A 27,988-nucleotide genomic window follows, 5' to 3' on the forward strand; every position below is an offset into this window, starting at 1 on the left:
CAAACCAAACCTCTTGGGGAAAAGTGCAAGTTTCTGTTGAAACTGGGAGTTATTTAAGGGATTGCTGTACTACATATGATCAATGGTGTGACTATTTAAAAAAACAAAACAGTGCAGCACTTAGTAGTAGAGAGCTCAATATAAACCAACATCTATCCACAGAACAAAGGTCATGTGGCCCAGAGCACAAGTATACTCAGGCTGCCTGTGTATGCTGTGAGTCTTTATTTCATAGGCCCCAATATACAATACCTTTAAAGGAGCACTTTCTGAATAATCCAGGCTGAGCACGCCCTCTGAAAATGAGGCCCCTTGGGGGTGGTTGGAATACAATCACTAGTCACTTTTGCAAATCTCTGCCTATAAAACTCTGGTAATAAGGAGAATTCTCCCAACCTCTCGTATAGGACTATTCTAAAACTACAGTAAAGACAGCTGAATGTTTGCATTTCCCAGGGAATCAAAGCCATCCTTGCTGAGAGCTATGAGCGCATTCACCGCAGTAACCTGGTAGGAATGGGAGTGATTCCCCTGCAGTATCTGCCCGGAGAGGATGCTGAGAGTCTAGGTCTCACAGGACGGGAACGTTACACAATTGTCATTCCTGCAGAACTTGCACCAAGGATGAATGTCCAGATCAAGGTAATCAGAACTCTGTGGGTTGGATTTTCAGAAGCACCCTTGAGTTAGCAAGTCCCTCAAACTCTTTCTCACCATCCAGCTGCTGCTATGGTGTAAAGCTTGTTGTGTGAGTGACACCTTCATACAGAGATGCTGTGGCATAGAATGAAATCCATAAAGTGTACTTCATGCAACGACACAATACTGATGCAGTCCCCTGAATCTTAACTTTGACTTCCTTCACCCATATAAATTACATACTTTGCCCAACTGTCAGTGCCATGTAATAGCAACATACAGCTAAACTGTAAGCATTAAATACACTAGGTCCAAACAAATGGTGAGCACATTTTTAGATGAGATTTCCAACATTTGAGGGCTCCACCACTTTTGCTATAGTGTAGAATTTGAAGTAGTCAAATAAGTCTCATTATGTTTAAGATGCTGCAGGTAGGAGACTGCTTAATTAAAAAAATACATATACACACACCCCCCCCACAGGGGAAGAACTACAAATCCCAGTTCATCATTTAATGCATTTGAAACTAAAAATATATCTCAGTCCACAAAATGTGTGTACCTTGGGGAAATGCTTAGCTTGTACAGTTTAGTATAGAAACTGTGATTAACCTTTTATAACTGATTTTTTTTCCTGGTTCCCTATCTCTGTGCCAACACCACAGAATGAGGCTGCAAAAACAGTAGAATATTTTTGCCACGTTACTGCAGCCAAGAATTTAGATATTAAAAACAAAGTTAGCCACTTGAAGGGATACAAATGTTCATGCTCCTGGAGATAAGTTATTGGGGCTTTGTATCTGACTCTGGCACTTCTGCACATTACTGGTTACTTAATGTTGTTTGTTACTAAAGCATGGCTTCCAGCTGTATGTGGGAAATAATCCTCCTTTCACTAGCAGATCCTGTTGCACTTGGCACACTGGCAGAACTTAGTCAAACAGCAGGATGTACTGTTAATGTTGTCTCTCTCTAATCCCCACAGCTGGATACAGGGAAAACCTTCCAAGCCATTATGAGGTTTGACACTGATGTGGAGCTCACTTATTTCCGCAATGGTGGCATCCTGAACTACATGATCCGTAAAATGGCGTCCTAATTAAATCAACTGTCCAGTTAGAAACCTGCCTTTGATGGCCACATGAGAATGCCCAATAATCACAGAACTTAGAAGTCTAAACCATGAAATCATTTGTCTCCTTGTGGACTGTATTACCCAGGGGCTTGTTTACAAAGGTAGAATGTGTTCAGTTTCCTGACACAATCATTTTATTTTTTGTATGGTGGCTCGACTGACTATTCTATCATGGGGTGATGCAGAAAGTGGATCTATAACCACTGCCAAAGCCTGATTTGTACATGGTGCATTTTGTTTGACACCTGTCAGTCAGATACAGTCCTATGCTCATTTCAATTTCCCAGAAACTGACAGGGTACACTGGGATTTTTTTTAGCCCCCTTCCCCTGATTCTGGATTAAGTGTCAGGGGTTGGCTCCTTCCCCCTATTTAAACAGCATTTGATCAGACTCCCTCCTTGAGTGGCTAATGTTGAAACTAGTAAATTGTTTAGCTTGCTCTTAACTACAAAATGTGAATTATCTTCCTTTAAGAATGTCTTCTCTAAGCATTAGGTTTTGTTGTGACAGTGGACCTTTTTGGGAGACATTTCTAAGAGATTAAAATCTATTTTCAAAAATTTCACTATAGCTTTGGACTTTCTTTGCATACTGACTTTACTTCTCAAACATACTATCACCCTCTTGCTAAAGATGAGTTTGATGGTTTAGTTCAGGGATAAACATCCAACCTACAAAAAAAAGTTAGCAGTAGTTGCATCTTACCTGTATTACAAAAATACTGCAACATGTTGTAATGCTAATATTGCTAGAAGACTATTGTTTGTGGCTCTTTGAAGGCTCCACAATTTTGGTTTTTAAATAAAGCATCCACAATTTTGGTTTTTAAATAAAAAAAAGTGTCCACTACCTACACACGAGACCTTGCTGCATACACACTGGTTGTAGTGGCTTCCAAAACATGGAACATACTAAGTGCTACTAAAGAGGCTCCTCCCATTTAACTACTGGGGGAGAGGACATTTTCAAAGCTATAATGAGGGACTGTTGTGAACATCTGTGGGGTAACATGCACTAGTTTATCTGCATAGACCCAGCTAGTGTGCTTTAAATGTAGTACCAAAGATTGTCAGAAGGATAAGAAAACACTTGCTTTATGAAGGGGAATTTTCTCAACTCCTAAAGCAGGAAAGTAATGGTGTAACAATGGAAATAGTCAAATGCTCAGGTTCAGTCTTCTAACAATTCAATTTTGCTGCAGGAAGCAACCAGTCTGTAGAAAGACTGCTTAATTATGGATTACTAATCGCACTTCCATTAAAGTTTTATTTAAATGCATCCATTTTCATGAGGCATTAACAGAGCAATACTGATGAGTAGCACAATAAGTTTAAGTAGACACTTAGTTAGCAGTGCACACGTGTTAAACAGCTGCCACTGACAACTATGGAGAGTTTTCCTCCTAAAAGTACATTGAAAACAAAGGAACTGTTTATCCTTGTCTATTAGGATACAGCTAATACAGTGGATTTTATTTGTCTAAGGGGAGGGATGAAGCAAACTTCTTGCAGATATAATGGGAGCTCTTGCTGTGACTTTAAGTCAGTTCTGGCTAGACCTGCCTCCCACTAGGAGACCAAGTAGCCGCAGTTGCACAGGAGGTAAGCGGCCTAACATTTCTGAACAGGATTTTTTTTTAAATCTAAAAGTGTTTAGTTGAAAGCCAAACATTACTCTTGGTCCCTAATTTAGTGTGCTGTGAGGTGGACTGGATAGTCTCTAAATCCAGAAAGCTGAATCTGTTTTAAATCAGACTTCAGTTCCTTACTGTGAAGGAACCAACATGCTTTGTATTTCACCTGTAAACAACTCTACATCCTAGCATAAATGACATCTAGAGGTGAATTGAATTTAAGATTTAATGAGTTCAGGCTACATGGTCTGCATAAAGTGCAACATGAACAAATAGCTGCAAAACATGCAACTTCAACTGTTCACTTCTAGAATTCCACCTCACTATCTACATGTTTTAAGTTTGATTAGGTACTCAATTTGTTTCCCCCCCACACAAGCTATTTTGCAGAGGTGAAGACTTAACTAAGCATGCAGTCAGTACAAATTAGGAAGTATTCTTACTAGTCTGTTGGAGGTGACAAGAGGGAGTGTACATAAAAGAATGCCAGAGGTAAAATGGGCAAAAAAAAAGTATCAGCCATGGCATGAAATACAATAGTTCTTAGAGCATTATTAGTCTACATCCATCCACTTGAACTGAGTATTAATAGAATTATGAAAGACTGCAGAGCCCCCTTTAAGCAAGTGCTGCCATTTGCCCATGAAATAGTTCACCCAGTAGGGTGATGAACCAGTTGTTATTCACTCTGTACTGGACATTTCATTAATGTCAAATTCCCTCATTGCAAAATCCACATCCCTCCATTTCTGGAAAACAGTTTCCCAGTTGTGACATTCTTCACCACAAAGCTTTCAATTTTGATCACTGGGAAGTCATCAAATGTCTTGTACCTCGCTGTGATTCCCCAAAAAGAAAAGGAGTACTTGTGGCACCTTAGAGACTAACAAATTTATTAGAGCATAAGCTTTCGTGAGCTACAGCTCACTTCATCGGATGCATCCGATGAAGTGAGCTGTAGCTCACGAAAGCTTATGCTCTAATAAATTTGTTAGTCTAAGGTGCCACAAGTACTCCTTTTCTTTTTGCGAATACAGACTAACACGGCTGCTACTCTGAAACCTGTGATTCCCCAGTCATGCTGGCACTTGGAGTCCCAGCAGTACATTTCTTCTCAAAGTTTTCATAGCAGCTTGGTTTTTGGAGAGGCTTAGAAAATGTTCCTTAAAACAGGGCACATGAGACTCCTAAAAATGACAGTAAAAATATTAGATGTAGCTTAATATCAGAAATTTATCATAATTCCTAAATTTCCATTTGTTGGCCTTCATACATGAGTGCCTTTCATTAGAGAATCCCATAGCATTTTACCCTCATAGCCTACTTGGCAGCAGAGTTGGGTCAACTATTCTAATTCTGACACAGGAGCTAATAGGATTGGCACTTTTGAAAAGTGCCAACAAATTTTGGGTGCCTGAATTGGGACCCTTTTCATGGCTTGAGTACCTGTAGCTCCCACTTCGAGCATGCTCAGGGCAGATTTGTTATGTCGGAGCCTCAGGGCTCTGACATCACCATGCTCACTATAACGCAATACTCTCTCATAGGCCCAGATCCTGGCCAATGTTAGACACCTGCTGCTTTTCGTTTCTGCAGTTCAACAGTGGTCAAAGTTAATTTTGGTATTTAAGTGGATAGAGCTTTGCCGATTGGGCCAGACTTAGCTGGAGTCAGACACCAATACTGGGACAATATTCATGAAGGAGAGCATCTCTCTGACCTTCTCCACATAGGAGACTTTCAGTTCTAAGATGTAGGAGATAAACCATGGGCTTTACAAGTATGCTCTGTGTGTGTGTCAAAATATTGTCTGGACTAGGCTGCCAGCAGCCTAAACACCATTCAAAAGAGCCATCCTCCTACAGTCCCCACCTGCTCACCAGTGGTCCTTTGAAATCTTCCAGAATCCACAGCTTCAGGGAGCTGTGAAATCAGTGTCCTCTCTGTAGGTTTGGCTATTGCTAGTGTAGACCCAGAGCAAATCTGGAACGTTTCAGAACATGAATCAGAATACCCAGTGTGGACACAACAAACTACTTAGGCTTAAACTGGTTTCAGTCATCAACTCAGGGCATGGCTACACTTGCAGATGTAGAGCCCTGGGAGTTAAACCAGCCTTCAGAGACCACAGCAGGGAAAGAACAGCAGCATGCTCACACCATCAGATTCAAGCGCACTGGCATGGCCACATTAGCAGCTCTTGTAATGCCAGAGAGCGCAGAGCATTGTGGTAGCTATCCCAGCATTCAAGTGGTGGCAATGTGCTTTTCAAAGGGGGGGGGGGGGAGGAGTGTGACAGGGACTGTTTTATGTGTGGGTTTTTGGGGGGCTGAAAGCGTGTCAGCATGCAGTCTTGTAAGTTCAGACAGCAGCAGACCTCCCAGCCCCCACCTTGCTCACGCTCTCTCTCTCTCTCTCTCTCACACACACACACACAGTTGCTTTGTCCTGGAGCAGATAAGAGCTGGCTGTCAGAAAGAGAGCTTTGAAAGGGGATATCTGCACTCCTACAGCGAGTTGCCACTTGATTTAAGGGGATTATGGGACATTTCCAGAGGCTGATCAGAGCCCAGTAATGCAACACCTCGTTCACACAGACATCGGGGCATTTCAGCCGGGGTGCAGCAAGCGTTCCACCTCCAGGAGAAGTGTATTACCAGGAACACTCCAGCTGCAGCATCCAGGCACTCTACGTGCCTTGCCAGTATGGACAGGTCGGGAGTTAGGGTACCTGGGGCTGCTTTAATGTGCTCTAACTTGCAAGTGTAACCAAGCCCTCAGAAATTTCTTCAATACCAATGAGCCTACCCACAGCCCCATGCAGATATGCTAATTTACTGTACTGAACAACTGCAAAATAAGTGTCCATATATTGCTATGCAAATAGGTCGCTATAACACCCATTTGACCACCAATGCTCCACAGCTACCATTGGGGTGAAACAGCACACAGCAACACTACACAATGGATTAGCACATACAAGGAGAAATTTATCCCTCGCACTGGCTCCCAGTTCACAGGTGCAGCAAAGGCCTTGAGCTTTGTCTGTGCACAGGGTGAATACTCAGTGCAGCTGAGAGAGCCCTGTGACATTGGCCAGTTTAGGGTCTGTTTGGATTTGGACCATGCAGAATGGCAGCGAGTGGACCCACCTTCCTTGCAAAGGTTTCCTCATCCCACTCCTGCAGCTGCTCAACGGCTTTGTTCATCATCTCCTCCTTATTGTTTCTCTCATTCTCAGCCACTTCGCTTTTGCTTGCACTTGCTGTCTTTTGCTTCCATGACATGTGAGTGACAGGAAGCCCTTTTATGAAACTGTCTATAGAGACCAGAGCAAAAACAGCAAACTGGCTGTCCCACAAAGCCTGGGTCTCAATGCAGGCATGGAGACATTGGAAACATTATGCTTCTGCATGGTTCCTCATGTGTCCCTTACCCACTCCCAAGCTGCAGTGACTACAAATGTTTAGAAGAGCCTCCCAATTAAAATTCACTGGGCTCAGACCCTCTTAATCCGAACAAGCATTCTATGAATTTTTGAAGTTAGAGACCCTACCCTATGTTATATGTGTTTTGTCTGTGCCAATGTGTAACACAGTACATGAGGCCTTCAGGGGTGATTAGCTCAGATATTTTGTGGCCAGCACCACTGTATATTGTCTTGGTGGTTTCTTTTAGAAAGATCTGTATGGCTAGTTGAAGAACAAGCCTGAGATGAACATCCATTAGCTATCTGTCCTGTTGTTGGATTACCATCAAAATGAAAAAACTCATAGTTGACAGTAGGAAATACTATTGGGGAAAGATGGTCTCTTCACTATGTATTTTTTTCAAATGCCTAGCATAATGTATCCCTGCTCTCAACTGTATCACAGTAGAGCCAGACACTAAACTAATAATAAATAATAATAACAACTCATAGGATTCCCATGTTATCCTCTGCTTTTTAAAAGGTTTTGTCAGAACCAACCATTACTCACATTTAGTTTGAGTTCCAAAAATTTTAAGTGGAGTTAATCTGCCCAACTTTTTTCCAGATATTTACAACTGCCCTTGTAGCAAGAGATCTTTTTCCTTCACCACTTTAAGTCTAGTTTTGAGGTAATTTAATACAAAAATGGGTAACAATAAAACCATGACTGAGTGTGATTATAAACCCCAAAAGCCAGGGGCTCACTCAAATGAAAGGTCAATTTTAAATGACTAAAATAACCATTTCACATCAATGTTGAACAAAGTAAAACTATTTCCCCATGGTATTTCTCCCTCCCACCCCACCCCCCACTGTTCCTCTGATATTCTTGTTAACTGCTGGAATTAGCCTACCTGCTTGTCACCATGAAAGGTTTTCCTCCTTTCCCCCCCTGCTGTGGGTGATGGCTTATCTTAAGTGATCACTCTCCTTACAGTGTGTATGATAAACCCATTGTTTCATGTTCTCTGTGTGTGTGTATATAAATCTCTCCTCTGTTTTTTCCACCAAATGCATCTGATGAAGTGAGCTGTAGCTCACGAAAGCTTATGCTCTAATAAATTTGTTAGTCTCTAAGGTGCCACAAGTACTCCTTTTCTTTTTGCGAATACAGACTAACACGGCTGCTACTGTGATAGCCTGATTACATACTCAGCTCACAGAATTAAATATTGCAGAGGAGTTTTTAAAAAGGGTTGGGTAATTTATGACCCTTTCATAGGTGAAAGTGTAACTCCCATTTATAGAGTAGAACCCTCCAGTGGCTGGACTACATAGTGTTTTATGAATAAACACTTGTTTTTAAATGCAGGAGTCCCAGGTTCAGGCCACACTTCCCATAATCCACCTGAGGGCACTGTGTTACACAAGTTTAGGGATAGATTGTGCCCATATGCAAAGAACTGTGTAGAAGGGCCAAGCAACTACGCGAGATGCCCTTAATGGCGTTTTCTGAATTCTCTATGGGGGCATGTTTTGCAGAATTTCCATTGCACTTCCAGTTAAATTCTTCTGTGCATATTTCTATATATTTGCTTGCACAAATGCATGCGTAAGAGATGTTCCTTGAAAGTGTAGCACCATTGTGTGATGTGTACAATTTACACACACACACACACACACACACACACACACGAATCTAATCAATGGCTCTTCTGTCCTATGACAAATAGCTAGGAAGACTTGTCCTGACCCTTCATTCATCTGAAAGCACTCAGAGGGAGAGAGAAATAAGAGTAAGATACACATACGAAGCCTAAAGTAAACAGAACAGCCAGCCAGAGGGGCTGACTGGAGTGTTTTCTAGACCTATATCATGGTCACGTGATACTAGTTTAAGCTCCGGTGACCCATACCTCAGACTTGGATCATTTTGGTGACATTGCCAGAGTCTTCATAGAGGAGAAGCTGGTTGCACTGAGCAATATCAATCCCTTCCTCAGCAACAGCTGTAGGTAGTATTTTACTGTTACTGTTGGTTTTGAGTAAGTCCAGTATGCCCTTTTGATTTGAGAGTGTCATACCTACAGTATAAAGTCAGAATACAATTCACAATCAGATGCTGAAAAGTTCCTAAATCAAATACACATTATCCTTGCAGTCAGTACCAAAAGTCAGTCCATTTGCTCTGCAGCCTGAAAGAAATGCCTCAAATCAGGATATACAGCTGGCTGACTGAGGACTAGAAAGCTGCACAATATCTAACAGAGGGACTCATGTAAGGTGTCACACAATCACTTCGGCAAGCAACATTTTACACTTCCAAGTGTTTGAAGTTGTCCTTTTAAAAAAGTGGTTTTAATGAAAGCCTGTTCCCTGGTTATTTAAAAAAAATCTAAAATTCTCAAAATAAGTCAGATTTACTCCATTTCATGCAGTCAAGTTTTTAAAAAGTATCTCCAAAACACAGGGAAACTGAGTGAGCTGCAAATGAAGCAGGGAACACCCACTGCATTGCTCTGAGTAGAGGATGAGAGATGTTAAAATTATCTAGCAGCACTGCATAGCAGAGCATTGTTGCTAATGCACCTAGCGTTTTAACCAGAGGTTCTAGCAGGAGAAGCAGGAGCCCTTCTAGATGTGGTAAGATCTCCTGTACGTTTCATATCCCTCCCTAATATTGAGGAAGGAATTGTAGTAGTGGTTTGGGCATTTGCTTGTTCTGGAACATGGAAATTGACTACAGAGATGATGTCATAAATTTAAGTGGTCTGGGAACACATGGTTAACAACTTACTTCCTCAGTGCAAACTCCCATACCTGTTTGCTAGTTTCTTTTGCTACGCCCCTATCAATGTATCCAGTTTTAGGTAGCTGAGTGTAGGATTTTCATCAATCCATTTCTTCAAGGCCTGTGAAGTAAAACCCCCGTTAGTAATCCTTTCCAAACTCTTGGACACAAAAGGATGCAAGGAGCCCTGGCATATGCAATAAGCGCAGCCCAGGCAGGCTGCTAGGCATGCTACCCTATATTTATTTTCCCAGTTGCCCCTTTTTAGTAGTGTTGGAGAGAGGTCTTACAGACACTAGAGCTCTTGTGGTAACAAAGAAGGGTGCAGGTCTGTGGCTTTAGGCAGTATTCTTCATTCAGGATGAAGGTGAGCTCCTCCAGTTTGGGATTCTCATTCAGTTCATCTTCCGAGGCCTCTCTCAGTTCCTGTTTAGCTGAAAGAAAAAATGTTGACCTCCTCAGATTGCAGTTGGCATCATCCATTCCAGAAACAGCATTCTGACCCACATTTAGCAGCCAAATGTCAAGTGACTTTCCCTTGCATTAACTTCTTAAAAAAAATTCTCAACCGTTTTCTTAAAAAACAAAAGAAACCAAGTTTTATATGTATAACTGCATCCCTATGGAGCTATTTTTGAATCATTTGCATTTTAAAGCAAAAATCACAACATACCCCCTGAGCAGGCATCTAAACCAGAAAATTGCTTTAAAAAAAAAACAGGTATTTTAAAGACAAATATTGATTCTGCTGGCTCTTGATTGACTGAGGGCTTAGCGAGTGGCCAGCCAGGCTGTGACTCTACAGTGCCCTAGCTTGCCATGTACACAAGCCCCAAAGTCATGATTCTTCAATTGGCTCTGTACAGGCAGACCCTGCCTCCACATGAATCCCCACAGACCTCAATGGGAATTAGTCAGCACAATCAGTTGCAGAATCAGAGCCTAATTTGAAGAAAAAGGAGGAGGAGTACTTATGGCACCTTAGAGACTAATTTATTTGAACATAAGCTTTCGTGAGCTATAGCTCACTTCATCAGATGCATAGAGCCTAATTTAGTACACTTGATTTCTTAATCAGCTGTTCTCCAAATTCAGGGCTACATTGTGGCATTAAACCACAGCTCATGAAGGGGGATAGCATCGCAGCCCCCGAGAGGCATTGCTGTAACACTTGCAGGAGTGCTGGTGTAGCACGAGCCCAAGTAGCACAGAGCACAGCATGTGCTTCCTCAGCTGTGTCCTACCCTTGCTCCTCTCTGAAGTTGCTAGCATTCCTGATCCCCCTCCCAGGCTCCCAATTCTGTGTAACACACGAGAGAGAGAGAGAGAGAGAGAGACTGACTATCTGCTAGCGACTGACCCACATAAGAGTCTACAACAGCTGACAGCTAAGGTTATTACTTCTTTAGCTCACTGGGTAGAAGCTCAGGGTTTTAGCATTGAAGGTCCCAAGTTCAGTCCCCACTGATGAGCCAGGACATTTGTACACTGGGAGCACAGGGAAAGTCTCAATGACTTTTCATTAACTTTAAAGGTCTTTTCCTGGGCTGGACAACAGATGGGTACTGAAAGATGGTTTCATGCAAACAGCTGGCTTGCAAGGTCTGGACCCCAAAATGTTACAGCCTCTGAACACTGATACAAGAGAAGCAAGTTGGACCACCTTAAATAATTCAATTCCTCCCCCCGGTACTTGCACCTTTCAGATGGGCTGCACGAAGTACCTTCAAAGTTTGCTGTTAACTGTTGATCTATCTCAAACCCTCCACTTCTAAGGTCTTGAAAAATTCAGTCAAGTAGGCCACGCATACTGAGTCCGTGCATCTTTGTTGATGAGGGAGTCATTGTATTTGTTTCGAGAGCATAATATATTTTTAAAGCACTCATTTTTCCAGGCCAAATGCTAATCAGTAAGGGGGAGAAAAAAGTGAATTTTACTAAGGGTACATCTACATTACCTGCCAGATTGGCGGGCAGCAATTGATCCAGCAGGGATAGATTTATTGCATCTGGTCTAGGTGCGATCAATCGACCCCCAAGCGCTCTCCTGTCAACTCCTGTACTCCAGCACCATGAGGCGTGCAGGTGGAGTTGATGGGGGAGTGGCAGTTGACTCATCACAGTGAAGACACCACGGTAAGTCGATCCAAGTACATTGACTTCAGCTATGTTATTCACATATCTGAAGTTGCATAACTTAGATCCATTCCCCCTACCCCAGTATAGACCAGGCCTAAAATAAGCTTCTGCATTTGAAATACTTGTTACTTCTACAGTAGCACATGAAAAAACAGTAACTGCAAGCAGTATCCTCTGAACAGTACAGTTTTTAGTAAGCATCCAAGATACAGCTCAGATGTGAGGTGCTAAAAATGTGTTTGCTCCTTTCAAACAAGTATAAGTTTACACTCTCCACTAAAATAGACTGGAAAATAAATTAGTGGATTTCTCAATTTGAATTGCTGAAGCCTGATTCCAATCTCAAATTGATTACTCAAACCTCTGTTTGAATGCAAGCCAGGTAAGAATCGGGGCCCTGATATAGCCAAAAATACTGGTCCTGATCATACAGGATTTACATGCATTTCAGGGTTGCGTTCAATATAGTTATTGAGCTGCTTAAAGTCCAGCATGGACGTAAGCTTTTGTGGGACAAATGCCACTGTTAGTAATCACCCTGTAATTTATATTCTTATGCCTTAAGGGAGGTTTATTTTCAAAATGTTTGAAGTTCTATCCCCCAATGTTCAATTTCTGTAGTATTCTAAAGCCCTTAAACTATTTGATCATTCTACATTGGAATGTATTCCACCCATAGATCTTAATATAACTTTATATATTGTCTTTCATACAAAACAGTTTGCAAAGTAAAAGTAACATTTTATAAAATGACAATCCCTAGTTTCCAGGTGCCACAGGCAATTAGCCACAGGCTGCAGGTTTCCTCAGTGTGCTGCAGTCCTTTACATGTTACCCTAGAGCACAAAGAATTCAATCAAGACCTTGAATCAGATCCATTGCTGGTGTAATTTGATATAGCTCTTTTGCTTTAGTGGAACTATTCCAATTTATGCTGCTGAGGATCTGACTCAAGGTCTTTTGCCTGCCTTCTGCAGGAAAGCCAGTGGAGCTCTGCCAATCTGTACTGCTGAGAATCTGGCCCATTGCATCATCCCATAATTACTACAAAGGCAAGAGCACCCAGAAATCTGGGAACTGTGTAGGGTCCTAGTCTACTTCTAATTGGAGGCACCTGCACTGTTGTGAACAGGACTGATCCCTCTCTACATGCAACAGGAGAGGGCTTTCACTTACCCGTAAGCGTTCAGTGTAAATAAAAAGAGCTCTACAAATCCTTATCTGGCAGTTGCAACATTCTGCACTTCTTTCAAATGTCAACGATCCACTGTTCATAGCATTGCGTTCCAAAACATTTAATGTGGGAAAATGCATCTGGTGCAGAAACAGGCAAACATCTTATCTAGCAGCTAACTAAAAACAGCCCAAACAAGATGCAGGGCACTCTACATAAATATTAAAAGAACATAAAGATTGCATAGTCAAGCACTCAAAAGTTCTGAAATGCCAGAAATTTAAACCTTTGCAACATTAGTTCAGCCCCTTTGTGTACACACTTTATGTCACAGGCTTTAATTACATCACCACATCCTATTTTCTCCATAGGACCCTTGCCTCATTCAGTGCACAGGATGGATACTGTTCACTGATGGAGGAGCTAGTCAGTATTTAATTTTATCCCTCAATGCGTGGCCTGTGTCATAAGGTAGATTTTCCAAACCCCCTGAGCAATGCAGTTATACCAACAGAAGTTGCTAATGTAGACAGCCTTAATTTCCTCCTGGGTTTTTCTATTGAGCTCATCATTATAGTATCCAAGTGTTTTGCAAAAACACTTAGTTTAACTTCACAACTCTCCTGCGAGGTGTGGGGATGGTATCCCCATTTTACATGTGGGGAACTGAGTCAGAGATTAAGGTCACAAATAGCCACTACTTTTGGTTACTCAATTCAAGGCTGTGTCTACACTGGTGCTTTCATCCTTAAAACTTGTGTTGCTCAGGGGTATGAACACCACCTCCCCCCCAAACGATGAAAGTGTTAATGAATAGCACTGGTGTGGACAGTGCTTCATTGGTGCGGGAGCGATGCTCCTGCTGACCAAGCTACCACCCCTTGTTGGGAGTGGCTTTATTTTGTCACTGGAAGAGCTCTCTCCTGGTGATAAAGAGCAGCTACACCACATACCTTACAATGGCATGGCTGCAGCAGCGTGTGCAGTGTAGACATAGCCCAAGATGCCTAGGACCTGATTTTTCAGAATATGTAGCATTTTGTAGCACTGTCTATTCAGACCAGAACTCTCATTGATGTCATTTGCAGCTGTGAGCACTTGGCACTTCTGTAAATCAAACCCCGATGACTCAAGGAGGAACACACAATTCAAGGCCACGTGTGAAAAAAAGTTAAATTTAAGTTATTTGCCCAGCATCAAACAGGAACTCTGGCAGAGGCAGGCATAGAATCCAATTCTCTAGTGTGGCATTCAACTCTCAGCCATGAATCCATCCTCTAGCCCTGCCATATTCACCACACACCTTCCAAATTCTGCAACAAATGAGTCTGGGGTCCTACAGACAGCAGCCTCCTTTGCTACCCCACCCGGCTCATTCTCCGACAGTCTCTCCATGACATGGTTCCCCCTCTGTAAAATTTATCTTCACAAGTGTCGTCATGATGCACTGAAGATTATGAGGTGCTCATACGTGACGGTAAGTGGGGGACAGAAACATTTAAGATAGGTAATTGGGAAGAGAAGTCCAAAGTAACAATAGAGAGAAGCAGCACATGGAGGTAAAAATGTAGGCAGGACAGTGCCATACGGCACCTCAAAGGACAAAGAGGCTGAACTTAATTCACACAGGAAGCCAGTGACCGAACTTAAGGAGCATAAGAGACCATGTGTATGTTAGAGTAGCAGGAGAGGAAGATAAGTTTCAGCTGCAGTTTGAGAGAGGCTTGGGGCTGGGGGGGGGGGGGGGGGAAGCACAGAGATAGGAAAAGATGCTGCAATAGTCAAGATGAAAATATGCCTAAGGCCTCATTATGTGATCCTTTAGCATATAGTCTCAGATGTTTCATATAAAAATGCAGAAAAATACCACATGCCAGAACATTTTCTGTAGGAAAAAACCCCACTGCATTTTAAAGGCGGCTCTGGTATTTTTACTTAAAATTATTTGACAGACTAAGCAATCTGGTTTCATGACATGTCAAATGATTGGTGACATTACAAATTAAGACAGCTTGAAGGATAAGCACAAAGCTCATTTTCCATGTGTAACCTAAAAGATAGTAGAAAAGAAAAAAGCTAAAATAAAAAGGGGAAAGGAAGCTGAAGGAATGACTGCTGCTGCAGTAAGAGTTCATTATTGATATAGTCTAAGAATGAATCCCCAGTTCTCTCCCACTGCTCTGCATTCTGTGTAATCTTACCTATTGGGTAAATCTTGCTTGCCAGGGCCTCAGTCTCAGACATCAGGACGGAGATAATGTCCATAAAGTGGTTTTGGGGGCACTTCCCGACTAGTCTGAAAACTAGAGTCACAAGAAGGAATGACTAGCAATAGATCACAAACCAAAGCTGATTAACAAACGTTTCCAGGTCCTCGATCAAACACCACAAGTTTCTCACGTGGAGCCTGGACCGAAGAATGCTGGGCATGGCTGTTCTTTGCTAACATCTGCTGTGGTTGTTGTTTTGATCTTTGGAAGGGCCAAGTCTGACCTAGATACGCCTTTATTGTCAGAGTTATACATGCACAGAAAGAATCCCTAGGTCTACACAGGCAAAATTCTATGGGCAAGATCAGTGCAGAAAGAATGGACTTTCGTCATTTCATGTTTACTATTCATGATATTATGTTACTTGACCAAAAATACACTGCAAATACTACCTGCAAAAAGCAAACCTAGGAAATAGGGGGAAAACAGAGCCCATCAGCTCTACGAAATTCCCATCTAACATCCAGCTCATGTGTTTCAGTCCATTCCTCTTCCTTCATTTCTTTTCATACAATGCTCAGTAAAGGCTTGGTTACCACACAGTCACGCAGCAGCATTTCCTAGGGGCTTGACTATGAGCGTCTCGGGAGCACAATGCAGTCACATGGCCCTACAGGAGCATTGGGAGACATTTGGTCTCAGGAAAGCACACCACTTCCTAAAAGGCTTGGGCATGCAGAGGCAGAGCTCCCATGGCATACAGATCGCTCCCTGGCATGCAGCTGGTCAGATCCATGGGTCAGGTCTGAGGGACACGGATCCACAGTCCAGCCACCTTTGGGGAGCAAGACTTCTCTGCCCTGGCACTCTGAGGAGCACATGGACTGCCATTCTATCTAGCCCTCCCTCAGACCATGTACACTGGGGATGGCTCCTTTTGTGCTCTCCCTCTGCCCGCTCTTAGTGGGCGCCCAGGAGGCAGGCAGGATTTTATCTTGGAATTTAACAGTCATGCTTCTGTACAAATGAGCCATCCCAGGCCATATTGGTTAACACTTTTTTGGTTTTTTTTTTTTTTTTTTTTTTTTTTTTTAAGTGTGGGCTTAGTCACATTGAAGTTAACAGGACTCAAGCACATGCTGCTTAATTTGGAGCATTTGATTGAAGTGCTGTCCTGAATGGGGATGCAGTTAAGTCTGTTCTCAGACACTAGACTGACCCAGGGCCTTAGCAGTGATGCACTCCTACTGAAACATTTACATTTTTTGGGCCTGTATACAATCTCCTCCAGTTCCTGTGTGTTCTCTGATGGTAGATAGGACTTATGTCAAAGCAGGCGCAGAGGGTACAGATGTATTCTTTCATCTCCTTGAGGGTCTTGGCACTGCCCATGCCAGAGGCTGTTAAGCCAACAATCTGAGCAGTCAGACAAAATTTTCCACCAAATGCATCCGATGAAGTGAGCTGTAGCTCACTAAAGCTTATGCTCAAATAAATGTTAGTCTCAAAGGTGCCACAAGCACTCCTTTTCTTTTTGCGAATACAGACTAACATGGCTGCTACTCTGAAACCATACAAAATTAGTTACATTCATGTCATTAAAGAGAATGACCCAGTAACATGACAGTCCCCTGACTGATCTTCCTCATTAGTAAAGAGAGGGTAGAGGTGGGAGAAATCAAGAACATGGGCATTGATATTCTGAATAAAAAGCTAGCAAGATCCACTGCATTCTGTTCTCCTCCAGCCAACCTTCTTCAAGATCCAGAGGTTCTCTCCAGTCTTGCACCAGTCCTAGGAGAAACTTCAATTCTGGCTCATTCATAGTCAATTTTGCTTCTAAAGACAACACAGAGCCGAATGTATTTTTAGAGGCTATAAAATATTAAGTTGCAATTGACTCATTGTGGCCCAAATCCTGTGCTGCTGTCCTGGAGGAGGAAATCAAGGGTTATATTTTGCAATACCAGCTTTCCTCCCATAAGCCCTTTGTCAGAATCCAGTCTGGAGTTAACACAATTCGGTCTTGTCTTGCTAACTAAAAAGGAAAAGCTGTTGGGAAAGTGGCTGAGCCAGAAGCCTCTGAGTGAAACACAGGGTTAATATTTGATGTTGCAGTGGTAGCAAGGTGGGGTTTGTAGGAAAAAAAATGGATAAAGATCAAAAGTATAGCAAACAAAACCTCAGCTGGCAGTCCTAGTTCAATGTATCAGGTTTTTCAAATGCTCCCACCCCTAGGTTGGGCCTTACCTGAGGCAGCTGTTCTGCAGCGGAGTCAAATTTAATGACCAACTACTTGAACCTTAACACATTATAGGGGCGATTCCCATTGGTGTTGTGGCACTCAAATTATAATCAAAGTGAAAATGGCAAGGGAAGGAACAGTTCTGTCTTTGAGGCCATTCACAAGGATCTGAGGTGTCAAGACAATATCATTCCCTTCAATAATACTTGGAGACATCCCCAGCAATCTCTGCAACTTTGTACCTGGGAGAGGGAAAAAAACACGACATGTTGTGATATTAATACAGAGTATGGTGACAAGCATCAGGGGGTAGCTGTGTTAGTCTGTATCCACAAAAACAAGGAGTCTGGTGGCACCTTAAAGACTAACAGATTTGAGGATAAGCTTTTGTGGGTAAAACCCCACTTCTTCAGATGCATGGAGTGAAAATTACAGACGCAGACAAATATATGACACATGGAGAAGGGAGTCACCACAAAGTGGAGAACCAGTGCTGACAGGGCCAATTTGATCATGGTGGATGTAGTCCACTCCCAATAATAGAGGAGGTGTCATCAATTCCAGGAGAGGCAAAGCTGCTTTTGTAATGAGCCAGCCGCTCCAAGTCCCTGTTCAAGCCCAAATTAATGGTGTTAAATTTGCAAAATGAATTTTAGTTCTGCCGTTTCTCTTTGAAGTCTTTTTCTGAAGTTTTTTTTGTTCAAGTATAGCTACTTTCAAAGCTGTTCAAATCCTTCTCTTCATGAGTCAGTATATTTATGTCTGCATCTGTAATTCATCCATGCATCTGAAGTGGGTTCCCCCCCCCCCCCCACAAAAGCTTATGCTCAAATTAATCTTTGTATTAACAAGGAGTCTGGTGGCACATTAAAGACTGAGTATGTTCACATTCATATACCCATAGAGCAGGAAAAGCCAGAAAATCAGGCAAGATCTCCTAGGGGATCAAGCAAGATAGTGATATTTGATAAGACAGATGCACTCAGGCCCAAAATCTTCAATTCAGAGTGCCTTAAGTTAGATACCCAGGGTCTGATAGCCCATTAAGGTCAATTAGAGTCTATTGATTCCTATGGGCTTTGGATCAGGCCTTTAAATAGGTGACCACATTTTCAGAGGTCCTGAGCACCTGCAACTTCCCCAACTGAAACATGTTTGGTTTAGGAGAGTGGATTTTTTTTTTAAAAATCAGCATCATCCATTTAACCATCATTCTTTGCTTATGAAGTGGATTGTATTCAGAAAACCTATCCCACCCCCTATGTATCTGAAAGCCAAAGATCTAGGCTATAAGAAAAGAGAAAACAATTCCTGAACTTAGCACTGAGAAGCTTACCTGCTGAAACATGTCAATTAGCTTCTTTAAACCTAAATGAAAGTTATCCATACAAGGGCTTTATACTGATGCACCCAAGTAGCTGCTTTTCAGAGGCAGGCTTCAATTAAACCTCAACCACAGTTTGGTCACTGATTGGATGCATTTTCATCTTCTCAATTTGGGCCACACTTTTTTTAACCAGAAGTGTATTGAGACAGACCTGAAATGGTGTAACAAAAAATTTAGGATCTTGAGGATCTAGAGGAACCTATGGTTTGGAACTCTGAAGACTACATGTGTGGACTTGTACCTACCTAGTTCTTTTGAAGTGTTGCGTGAAGACTTTTTTCTGTTGTACATATACTGGAACTTTAGTAGCTAGAAAGACAATCTTCCCCTTCTGCTCCTTGGGCATGTTTTGGAAATGATTGTCACAAATCAGAAGTGCCACAAAGGTTTTACCAGATCCTTTTAAACATCAAGCATGAAAACAAAGAATTAGTAACAAAAAGCTGGAATATTCCCTCCCCACAAGTGCAGCTGTAACAATTTAAGGCTCCTTGTGAGCAAACCCATATTCTTACATTAAGCTCACTGCAGGAATGGAGATTAGAATGGAGTTGGGAATCCAGGATACTTAGCATCACTCTCTATTTCATGATCTTGGTACTGAAACAGACTCAGTAGTACAGAAGACTACTTATCTACCATATACGATGACAGTCGTTTGACAAAAAGCAATGGATTAAAGGGAGAATGATAACTCCCATTCAGAGAGTACTGGCTTTATTTGTTTAAAGGAATGCAGATTCCCTACCAGTTTTGTGCTCTTCCATGTCACAAACCCAGATTGTTTCATTTCACTTTAGTTTCTTATGGCTTTGCTATGACTGCTGCCAACAAACAAGGAAGCATTCTAAATAGTGTTATGGATACCTTAAGAATTAACTCTAAACACAGTTGTGGGAGGTCTCCATAATCATAGGAACTTCCCAATGTACGAAAAAGCTTGTTTCTCTAGAGCAGTGCTTGTGTCAAAACAAAAAACTTTAAAATAAAATTAAAAAAGGAGAGAGAAGGGAGAAAGTAAAATCCAGAGATGTTCCTCAGATTACAGCTGTTTAAGGTCCATTAAATTTTGTTATTTTCCCAACTTTTCCTTTAAGACAGAATATCAACCTTTTTGTAACTATTTCGTTTACTGCTGCATACAGTTTATTTTAGGAATACAATAAAGTGTCACTATATATGGGAATTAGTGCACAAAGACCACACAAATACTTCCCGACACAAGGGCCTCTATGCTACCCTATCCATGCTGCATTAACTCTTACGTTCTCTATTCCCCCCTCCCCTCCCTTGAAGCCCACTTTCTCCTTAAGCCATGTATTGCTGCACTCCTCCCATATGACCCTCACTCACACTTATACCACTCCCAGTGCACAGTCTGGCTTGCTCCAGGGTCCTCCTTTGTCCTCCCACAGCATTCTTTTTAAAAAAAAAAAAAAAAAAAAAGAGTTACATGAGCAGAGATATGGGGAGGGACATCATAATTTTTCAGGATTGTGGGTGTATGAGGTGGGGGGGTCCAGTCCCTCAGCCAGACTTGTGCTAGATTATAGGAGGTTCACAACAGGGAGAAGCTGATCTGGGCTTGTCAATGCAAGTCTTTCCATTGACTTCAGTGAGCTTTGGATCAGGTCACTGCTGCATAACTGCAAGTCTCCCCACACAGTCCTGCTCACCCTTAGTTTCTCCCTCCACAGCCCCTCTTCCAGCCAAAGCCTCTGTGAGGAATGAAGTTGGTGATTCAGGATGGCAGCATCTCAGGGAAGTAGCTAGTGAAAGTTGACTGCCCTGTCAGCTACTCTATGCTGAAGGGGAATAGCTGTTTTATGGTTAAGCTTTAACATTGACCTGTTCCTGAGCAGACATGAAAAAGTCTGAGGTCTGGAGTTTGTAGAGACTGCAGCTCTTTAGACAGAAATGTATCTCAAGACTCTGCTGGAGATTTTCTAAGGTCTCAGTTTTAAACCTTCCCTGTGAAAGGTTAGCAAATTTTGCACCATACAGACATGGAAAATTTAATTGGCCCATGAAGGGCGAGTTTGGAAATTTCAGAGGGAACATTCAAACAAAGTACAAAAAGAGGGATTTTAGTTCTGCTGTAAATGCCAGAGACTTTAAGGTCAGAAGGGACCATCATGAGCATCCATTCTGATGTCCTGCATGTTGCAGGCCACAGAACCTCACTCACTGTCTCTGCATGACCATAACTAGTGAGTCCTCAGGGCTCCTCTATAATCATTATGGATTAAAAACTTAATGGGTAGTTTGCTTTTAAATAGAAGGTTGATGGGAGAATTTGACAAATCTTTGTCCTAAATAGGCAAAGTTGTGGTGTCCATTCCCCCTCCCCCAGACTTAGCCCTCCCCTCTCACACCACACAGCAAAATAGAGAGCACTTCTCAATACAAAAACCTCAACACTGGGAATAGACGTGTTCTTACCAGTAGGAACACACGATTGTATTTTTCCCCACTGACAGCAGGCCGGGTAAGCTCAATCTGATAACTTCTAGGCTTCTTTGGTCCATAAGTAGGTTGTTGAGAAACTTCTAGAACATAAATAAGCAAAGCTCAATATATGCTGTGGTGAAGAACATGATCCATTATATAAAAATGGATACAGTAATGCTTTGGTTAGAAGAAGTTATCCCCCATATATGGTTATGATCTAAAATTAGATGAGTAGCACACTTGAGGAAACAGACCATATACCAGACTGGAACTTTAAGTGGTTTGTGTGTTACAAGCTGACATTTTGTAAAGCCTGTTTTTTCTCCCTCAGATGAACTCATTTCAGTGTTGACTTTGCCAGCATAGAGTTTGATCTTACCTTGACCCAACCTTTTCAAGCCAGGAAGCATAGCACCTGATAAAAACATCCTACTGTGTCTCTCCAAAACAGATTGTATGAACACTACGTACAGTTTGAATGGGTCTTATTTTAATCTTTCTGGTCTGACTCCTACACCTTTCAATGTTTTCTTTAATCCAGGGGCTCCCAGCCTTTAAAAACTGAAGAGCTGCTCTGTCAGAGTTACTAGGTATTGTTTTGTGACTAACAGCGAGTGATAGCACACACTAACATTTGTCAAAAACAGTTAAGAAAACAAGCAGTATTTTAGGGCTCCCTTAGCTTTGTTCCAGTCAGGGCACAGATCAATATGCTGCTGTTTATCTAAATTAGCAGTTAAGCCATGTGGTGATTTACTCAAATCAGAGAAGAGCCATGGATTGAGTGCCACTATTTTAACCCTTCATAAGGGTGCTCCTCTGAAACACCAGATTTCCAGTAAGTGTATATGGTAAACAAGGGGCAGCATATGATGCATGTCATGCCCAAGGCATTGGGCATGTTTAGCAGCAAACAGTGAAGATAAACAATTAAACCGGGAAGTAGGAAACCCAATGCAGAAGGCTCTATTTTCTACAATTTTCTTCTTTTCAGCCATTTTAAGGACACCACACACAGATTTTAAAAGTGCAAAAAAGATTGCACAGTTCTAATGTTTAGAAGAGCGTTAAGCTGGTGAATGTTACCTGAAGGAGAACACGGACTTTTCACTGAAATTGTCAACTTCTGCTTCTTTGGAATACTGTACGTTTATATCTAAGGCACTACTGTTCCCATTCTGGTCCTCCATCATTTCAACATCCATCTCTTTATTGTTACCTGAACGACAGCAAGGCAAGCATCTTAGCCATCTTTTCCACTTTAAATGTCATATGTTTGACAGGTCAGGAAAGTGGTTCTCCCACAATGCCAAATCTTATTGGGAAAGAAAGTTGTTTACTGGCAGTGGAGGAGGTCAGACTAGATGATCATGATGGTCCCTTCTGGCCTTAATGTCTATGAGGTAAAAATAAAATGCCTTGTCCAGACTGGGCTCAAGGTAGACAAATGACTATATGGAGACCCATGATTTTAGAAATGCCACACGCTCATAAAAGTGCAGCCTATTCAACCTCCTCTTCCTCCTTGTACCAATCCACAATTTCTGACTGGTTCTGAGGGCATATGCTAAATATTCCTTGCTCCCCCTATATTTTGCATTTTGGAGCAGCTTTCTCATAGAACTATTAATTTAGCTGTGACCCCAAAAAAAAAAAATACAAAAACCAAAAAGCACAGAGCTATCTTTCTTCTCTTCACTGCTAGCCAACAAATTAAGCTCCAAAGAGCAGGCTTTAGTTAGCAGTGCCTTCTGTCAGCAACTCTTTGACTGTTTGAGTTGTGAAGTCTCCAAGAGCCTCCCCAATTGGGTAAACTTTAGTTTTAAAGGTAGAGGTCATAAGAGTCACAAAAAGACTATAAGATACAGGTGATTTGGGGTCAGGGGGCACCCAAAAATAGACCTGGTTACAGCAATATAAAGCTGGTCTCCAAATTGGAGCCAGCCACAGAAAATGAAAAAAGTTACTTAAAATAGCTAAATGTTTACAAAAAAATTTCCTCATTTGCTAATTTCAAACAAGCGCCATATGTTCCAGGTCAAAGCAAATCAAGTATAAAAAAATAGAATCTAGATTAATCTGAAACAGTCACTTGGTTTAGTTACATAGTTCCTGATCCTACCATCCTCAACTCAAGAATTTCCCTGATAACTCTGAAGCAAGCTCAATTGTGAGGGTTTTTATAATCTCAAAGTGGTGAAACAATAAAATGGTAAATTCCATGGCAGAGGGTGGACTTGATGGGAAATTCTGTATTTGCAGAAAACGAAAGAAACTGCTTAGTCCGAGTGCTAGTCGATGCTGCTCAACGAACTCTGAAACACCCCATCTTTACTTTTTATTGTGTGCACAGATGTGCAGGAACAAGGTGATCAGTCCATTATGTATTGTGGAAACCCATACTGATCATTTTACAACAGGGACAGCAAGTCAAAGGAAGTTTTATCAGCTTCAATAAGAGACATCAACTTGACAAATCACATTTGTCTGAAAATGTTGTGCCTTTCCAATTACAAACACCACACAAAATCATGATAAATGAATACATTTGATGGTGTGGGAGGTGGGACAAATTTTTCCAATTTGTTCACTTTGTGCAGTCAGTTTCCTCATTCATCTTGTAGAGTTAATTCCTCCTTTTCTAAAGACAACCCTATCATCATCATCATCATCATCAGGAGACCAAAAAACCCTTTAGAACATATTTACATTTCAGGGTTGTTTACCAGAACACATTTTTTAACCGAGTCAATTAAAAAGAAAAGGAACCAAGCTCAGTGTCCCTTTAAGGTAATCTCATCTTCCTGAAGACTATTCGTGTCAAGTACAACAGCAGAACCTTAAGCACAGAATATGGTAAAAATAATTTGCATATTATCTTATTTCATATTCCACAGTTTGCTTGTTGGGTCATATCGTGCTCGTTCTAGAGCTAGATGAAAAGTTTCAGGCCAGTTTTCCTCATCAGACCTAGAAAGCCATTCAATGAGCTTTACTGCACCAGCCATTCTGCCTTTCAGTTCTTTGACCTGCATAATGCACAAGCAAAGTTTGTGACTGCTTCCAAAATATCAAAAGTGTGCCATTCAAAAGAAAACCATTGTTGAGCCTTTAGAGGGGAAAGCTACACAACTGTAGAGCACACCACAGTTCTGATCCTGTAAACACTTAAGCATGTGCCTAGCTTTACACGAACAAGCAGCCCCACTGGACTACTTGCAACTGTATAGTTATGTATGTGCTTAGGTGTTTGCAGGATGGAGGTCTAGGACAGCTTTCTGTTCCTCAGTTCCACAATCTGTAAAGAGGGGATACTAATTACCATAGCAGGCCCAATTGCAGCTGTAATTTTGAATTGTCTAGCAAAAAGTGATAATCTAACTTAATCTGCTTTAAGAGTTTCATTTTTCCTCTCTTAAATAGCATTACTACAGCACAAATCTGTATCCCACTAAAGGTCTATATAAGCTTTGTGACTCTGCTCTATCCTTTCAGCCACATTAATACACTCACACACACTGAGGAGGAATGACAGAATGGCTCCCTGTTCTTGAGAGCTCTTTGGGAAGAGAAGCTTCTCAAGTGCATAAGTGTTTGCAGGACTGGGCCCTTATCTAGAAAGTACATTTAATATTAACCAAAATCCACACATTAGAAGTTACAACTTGCATTTTAAACCCTTTTATCCACTGATGGGAACATGAAAATGGATCTTACAGGATTGTTCATAACTCTTAAGGCCTAGATTGACAGAAAGGCATGGCAAGTTAGTTTCCTATTTTACATACAGTATATATTTTTCATTTAGAATGCTATGATTCAGTTTTGTGCTGATAAAAGTGGGCAACTGATAGCACTGGCTACAGCCAGTTATTCTGCAGATAAATAAAATGTTGTGTGACCTGATGCAACAGTCAGGTCCCACTTGCAGTCATATCTATGGACACATCACTGCCTATTTTTCTAATCAGAAAGAAACAGGAACATGTGGTTTCTATTTCCATCTGGGCTGTCAATTAATTGCAGTTAACTAAAGTGATCAACTCAAAACAAATTAACTTGATTAAAAAAACCAAGTATGATTGCCATTTTAATCACACGGTTAAACAGAATACCAATTTATATTTAAAAGAATGCAAAAATATTTATATATTTTTCTACAGTTTCAAATATATTGATTTCAATTACTACACAATACAAAGCCTACAGTGAAACGGTGGTCGAAGCAGGATAAGGCATACAAATGTTTTGCCTGTCATGTAAATACCTTGCAATGCCAGCTACAGTAGTGCCATGAGAATGCCTGTTCCCAGGTTCAGGTGACATTGTAAATAAGAAGTGGGCAGTATTATCTCCCGTAAACAAACAATTGGCTGAACAAGGAGGAGGACTGAGTGGACTTGTAGGCTCTAAAGTTTTAGACCGAGTGCAGTTATATAAAACAAAAATAAAATTTTACATTTGTAAGTTGCACTTTCACAATAAAGAGATTGCATTACAGTACTTGTATGAGGTGAATTGAAAAACCACTCTTGATCTTTACAGTGCAAAGATTTGTAATAAAAGTGACCACTGTATACTTTGTATTCTGTGTTGTAATTGAAACCAATATATTTGAAAATGTTGAAAACATCCAAATATTTAAAAAAAATTAACGCAATTAAAACTGCAATTAATTTAATTTTTTTAATCATTTGACCTCCCTAGTTTCTATATTATACTAACATATCTGAAGCCACAGTCAGGGCTACACAATCATAGAACTGAAAACTCTGCAAATCAAGTTGCAATTTTGATTTTGAAATGATACCTGCAGAATCTCTTCACATTCTTGTTCCATGAGAGAAGTGTTTAAGAAAGGAATTATCTGTTCTGCATCAATTTCTCTCATTGTAGCTTCTGTATGTTTCAGCAGCTGTCGATGCACTTCCAGGCTTTCAAGTTTTTGGAAATCCCAGTTTTCAATTGCTTCTCTCAGACCTGTGTAACCTTCAAGACAAAAGGGATGGGGCAAATTACACCAGCAAACACCGCTTTTAATTAAAACAGATATTTTGATCCAGGACTGTCTAAGAGCTACTGGGTGAACTGCAAACACATTTTGAAAAGGGGGTTGGGTTACCCTTACTGCTCCATTTAAAAAAAAAAAAAACCAAAACCACCCCCCCTCTGCCAAAAAGGCACCCTATATTAAAGAAGTTTTAAGACTGCAAAGTCAAGCAAGAAAAGTTAGGCAGTATTAATTTTAGTATTTCCTGTGCAACCTTAACTCAACCCCCTGGCATGTATGTGTTCTGATGCAGTCTTATTTTTCCTTACAGGACTTGGGCCTCGCTCAGGATGTTCTGCCATCGCCACAGCTCCTATCATTGCTCATGCCCCTCTTCCATCCAGCTTCTGCTACGGCCCCTCTCTTCTCCTTGTTTCTAGCCTCTTCCTCATCTTCTGCCCTTCCTCCCTGCATCTCTTCTCTCCCCATACATTCCTCACTCCTCTGCAGTCACATCAAGCTGCTTCCTCTTTCCCCTCAGAGCACAGGAGAGAGTATCCCTGCTCTTAGTGCTGGTGCCCACTGCCACAACTGATTCTGGTGGCAAGGAAGAGTAATTATGGGGAAAGTCTTCAGTCCATGCATCTCTGGGAACAAGCATGCTCAATTGCTTTGTGGGGAGGGACCATGCACATTCCAGTCTGCATGCAAGTGGAGGAACGGTCCTGCTATTGTGGGGAACTTTCCTGGCTTCTGCACTACCCTGGTGAAGTGAGCTAGTGAAAGGATCCGAGTCCTTGCTCCCACTTCCTTTACCCAGAGGCCTCCCTGCCCGTGAGGGCTCCCTTTCCACTTTGTCTGAGAGAGAGAGTCCTCGTAACCTCAACAAGGCTGGGCCCAGGATTCCTGGGGGGCTCAACCCCCAACCCTGCTGTGGTCACCTAGGACAGGGGCTAGGGTGTCCCCACTCTGGGGTACTCTCTCCGAACTGGGCACATCTCAGACCCACTGATTACATACGATTTAAGCAAATGCAAGTTGTTTAACAATTAATTTTAAAAAAGGAATAAGGAAAAATGGGAAAGGTTAAAAGGAAACATCACCCTGCTCTGTGGCATCACAAACAAAGTGTCCCTGGAACGTCAGAGCACTTCACCATCTGTTCCTTGTAGGTCCCAGGCCTTCTTCTCAGGCCCTGGCTGTGCTGCAGGAATGCTGTGGGTTGGACACTCACTCTGGTGGTCTCAAACCTCTGGGCGGTGGGACCCTTCTTCCCAGTGTCAGCCCCCCCTTGGGTTAAGATCCCCCTCCCAGTCTGGCCTGCAAGGACCCTTGGCTGGGGTGTCTTTCTGCGCTGGGCCCTCTGCCCAAATCCCCCCTTGGCTGGCCCCAGTTGCTCACCACACCTGGTTCTGTGGTTGCAGCTCTGCTCCCAGCACAGGATCTGCTCTCTCCCTGGGCTGTGTCTCCAGCTCAGGTTGCAACAGCTCTCCCCCTAGGAGAGGTCTGCTCTGTGGGCTGCTTCTGTAACTCTGCTCCCAGCTCTGACCTGCTTCCTGGGCTGCTTTTCTAGCCCCTCTGATTGGCACAGCTCTGCTCGGGCCCCTGCTCTCCTTAGCTCAGCCCCACTCTGTCTGACCCTGGCAATATGAGCTCACATGTAGGTCAGGACCCCCCCATCTGGACTCCTGACTCATTGGATTAGCCTGCCTGCCCTGCCAATCAGGCTGACCTGGAGCATTGGCCTCTCTGCATTGTTCCTGGGGGCTGTCAGTCTCAG

At 42.0% G+C, this 27,988-nt stretch overlaps 2 protein-coding genes across 6 annotated transcripts in view; one reads left to right on the top strand and one right to left on the bottom strand.

Annotated features, from left to right (window-relative positions):
• ACO1 (aconitase 1) overlaps nucleotides 1-2,341 on the top strand; it is a 51,806-nt gene extending 49,465 nt beyond the window's left edge. For all 5 annotated transcript variants that reach the window (XM_043515229.1, XM_043515231.1, XM_043515230.1 and 2 more), the window contains exons 20-21: nucleotides 457-642; nucleotides 1,625-2,341. In XM_043515229.1, the coding sequence (XP_043371164.1) occupies nucleotides 457-642; nucleotides 1,625-1,738 (300 nt within the window). In that variant the 3' untranslated portion in view covers nucleotides 1,739-2,341. The remainder of the gene's footprint in view (nucleotides 1-456; nucleotides 643-1,624) is intronic.
• A 1,280-nt stretch (nucleotides 2,342-3,621) lies between these two features.
• The window catches only part of DDX58 (DExD/H-box helicase 58), a 30,725-nt gene continuing 6,358 nt past the window's right edge, over nucleotides 3,622-27,988 (bottom strand). Inside the window, 27 exon segments of the mRNA XM_043515472.1 lie at nucleotides 3,622-4,169; nucleotides 4,172-4,246; nucleotides 4,472-4,513; nucleotides 4,516-4,572; nucleotides 6,516-6,728; nucleotides 8,741-8,905; nucleotides 9,642-9,669; nucleotides 9,671-9,733; nucleotides 9,903-9,930; nucleotides 9,932-10,046; nucleotides 11,337-11,393; nucleotides 11,396-11,422; nucleotides 11,425-11,465; nucleotides 12,929-12,964; nucleotides 12,966-13,065; nucleotides 15,127-15,228; nucleotides 16,396-16,446; nucleotides 16,449-16,551; nucleotides 17,386-17,482; nucleotides 17,484-17,588; nucleotides 17,590-17,622; nucleotides 19,013-19,166; nucleotides 21,224-21,316; nucleotides 22,305-22,323; nucleotides 22,325-22,441; nucleotides 24,101-24,247; nucleotides 26,029-26,207. Of these exon segments, the coding sequence (XP_043371407.1) occupies nucleotides 4,093-4,169; nucleotides 4,172-4,246; nucleotides 4,472-4,513; nucleotides 4,516-4,572; nucleotides 6,516-6,728; nucleotides 8,741-8,905; nucleotides 9,642-9,669; nucleotides 9,671-9,733; nucleotides 9,903-9,930; nucleotides 9,932-10,046; nucleotides 11,337-11,393; nucleotides 11,396-11,422; nucleotides 11,425-11,465; nucleotides 12,929-12,964; nucleotides 12,966-13,065; nucleotides 15,127-15,228; nucleotides 16,396-16,446; nucleotides 16,449-16,551; nucleotides 17,386-17,482; nucleotides 17,484-17,588; nucleotides 17,590-17,622; nucleotides 19,013-19,166; nucleotides 21,224-21,316; nucleotides 22,305-22,323; nucleotides 22,325-22,441; nucleotides 24,101-24,247; nucleotides 26,029-26,207 (2,324 nt within the window). The 3' untranslated portion in view covers nucleotides 3,622-4,092.

This window comes from Dermochelys coriacea, chromosome 5 (assembly GCF_009764565.3).
Source record: "Dermochelys coriacea isolate rDerCor1 chromosome 5, rDerCor1.pri.v4, whole genome shotgun sequence".
Classification (NCBI taxonomy): Eukaryota; Metazoa; Chordata; order Testudines; family Dermochelyidae; genus Dermochelys; species Dermochelys coriacea.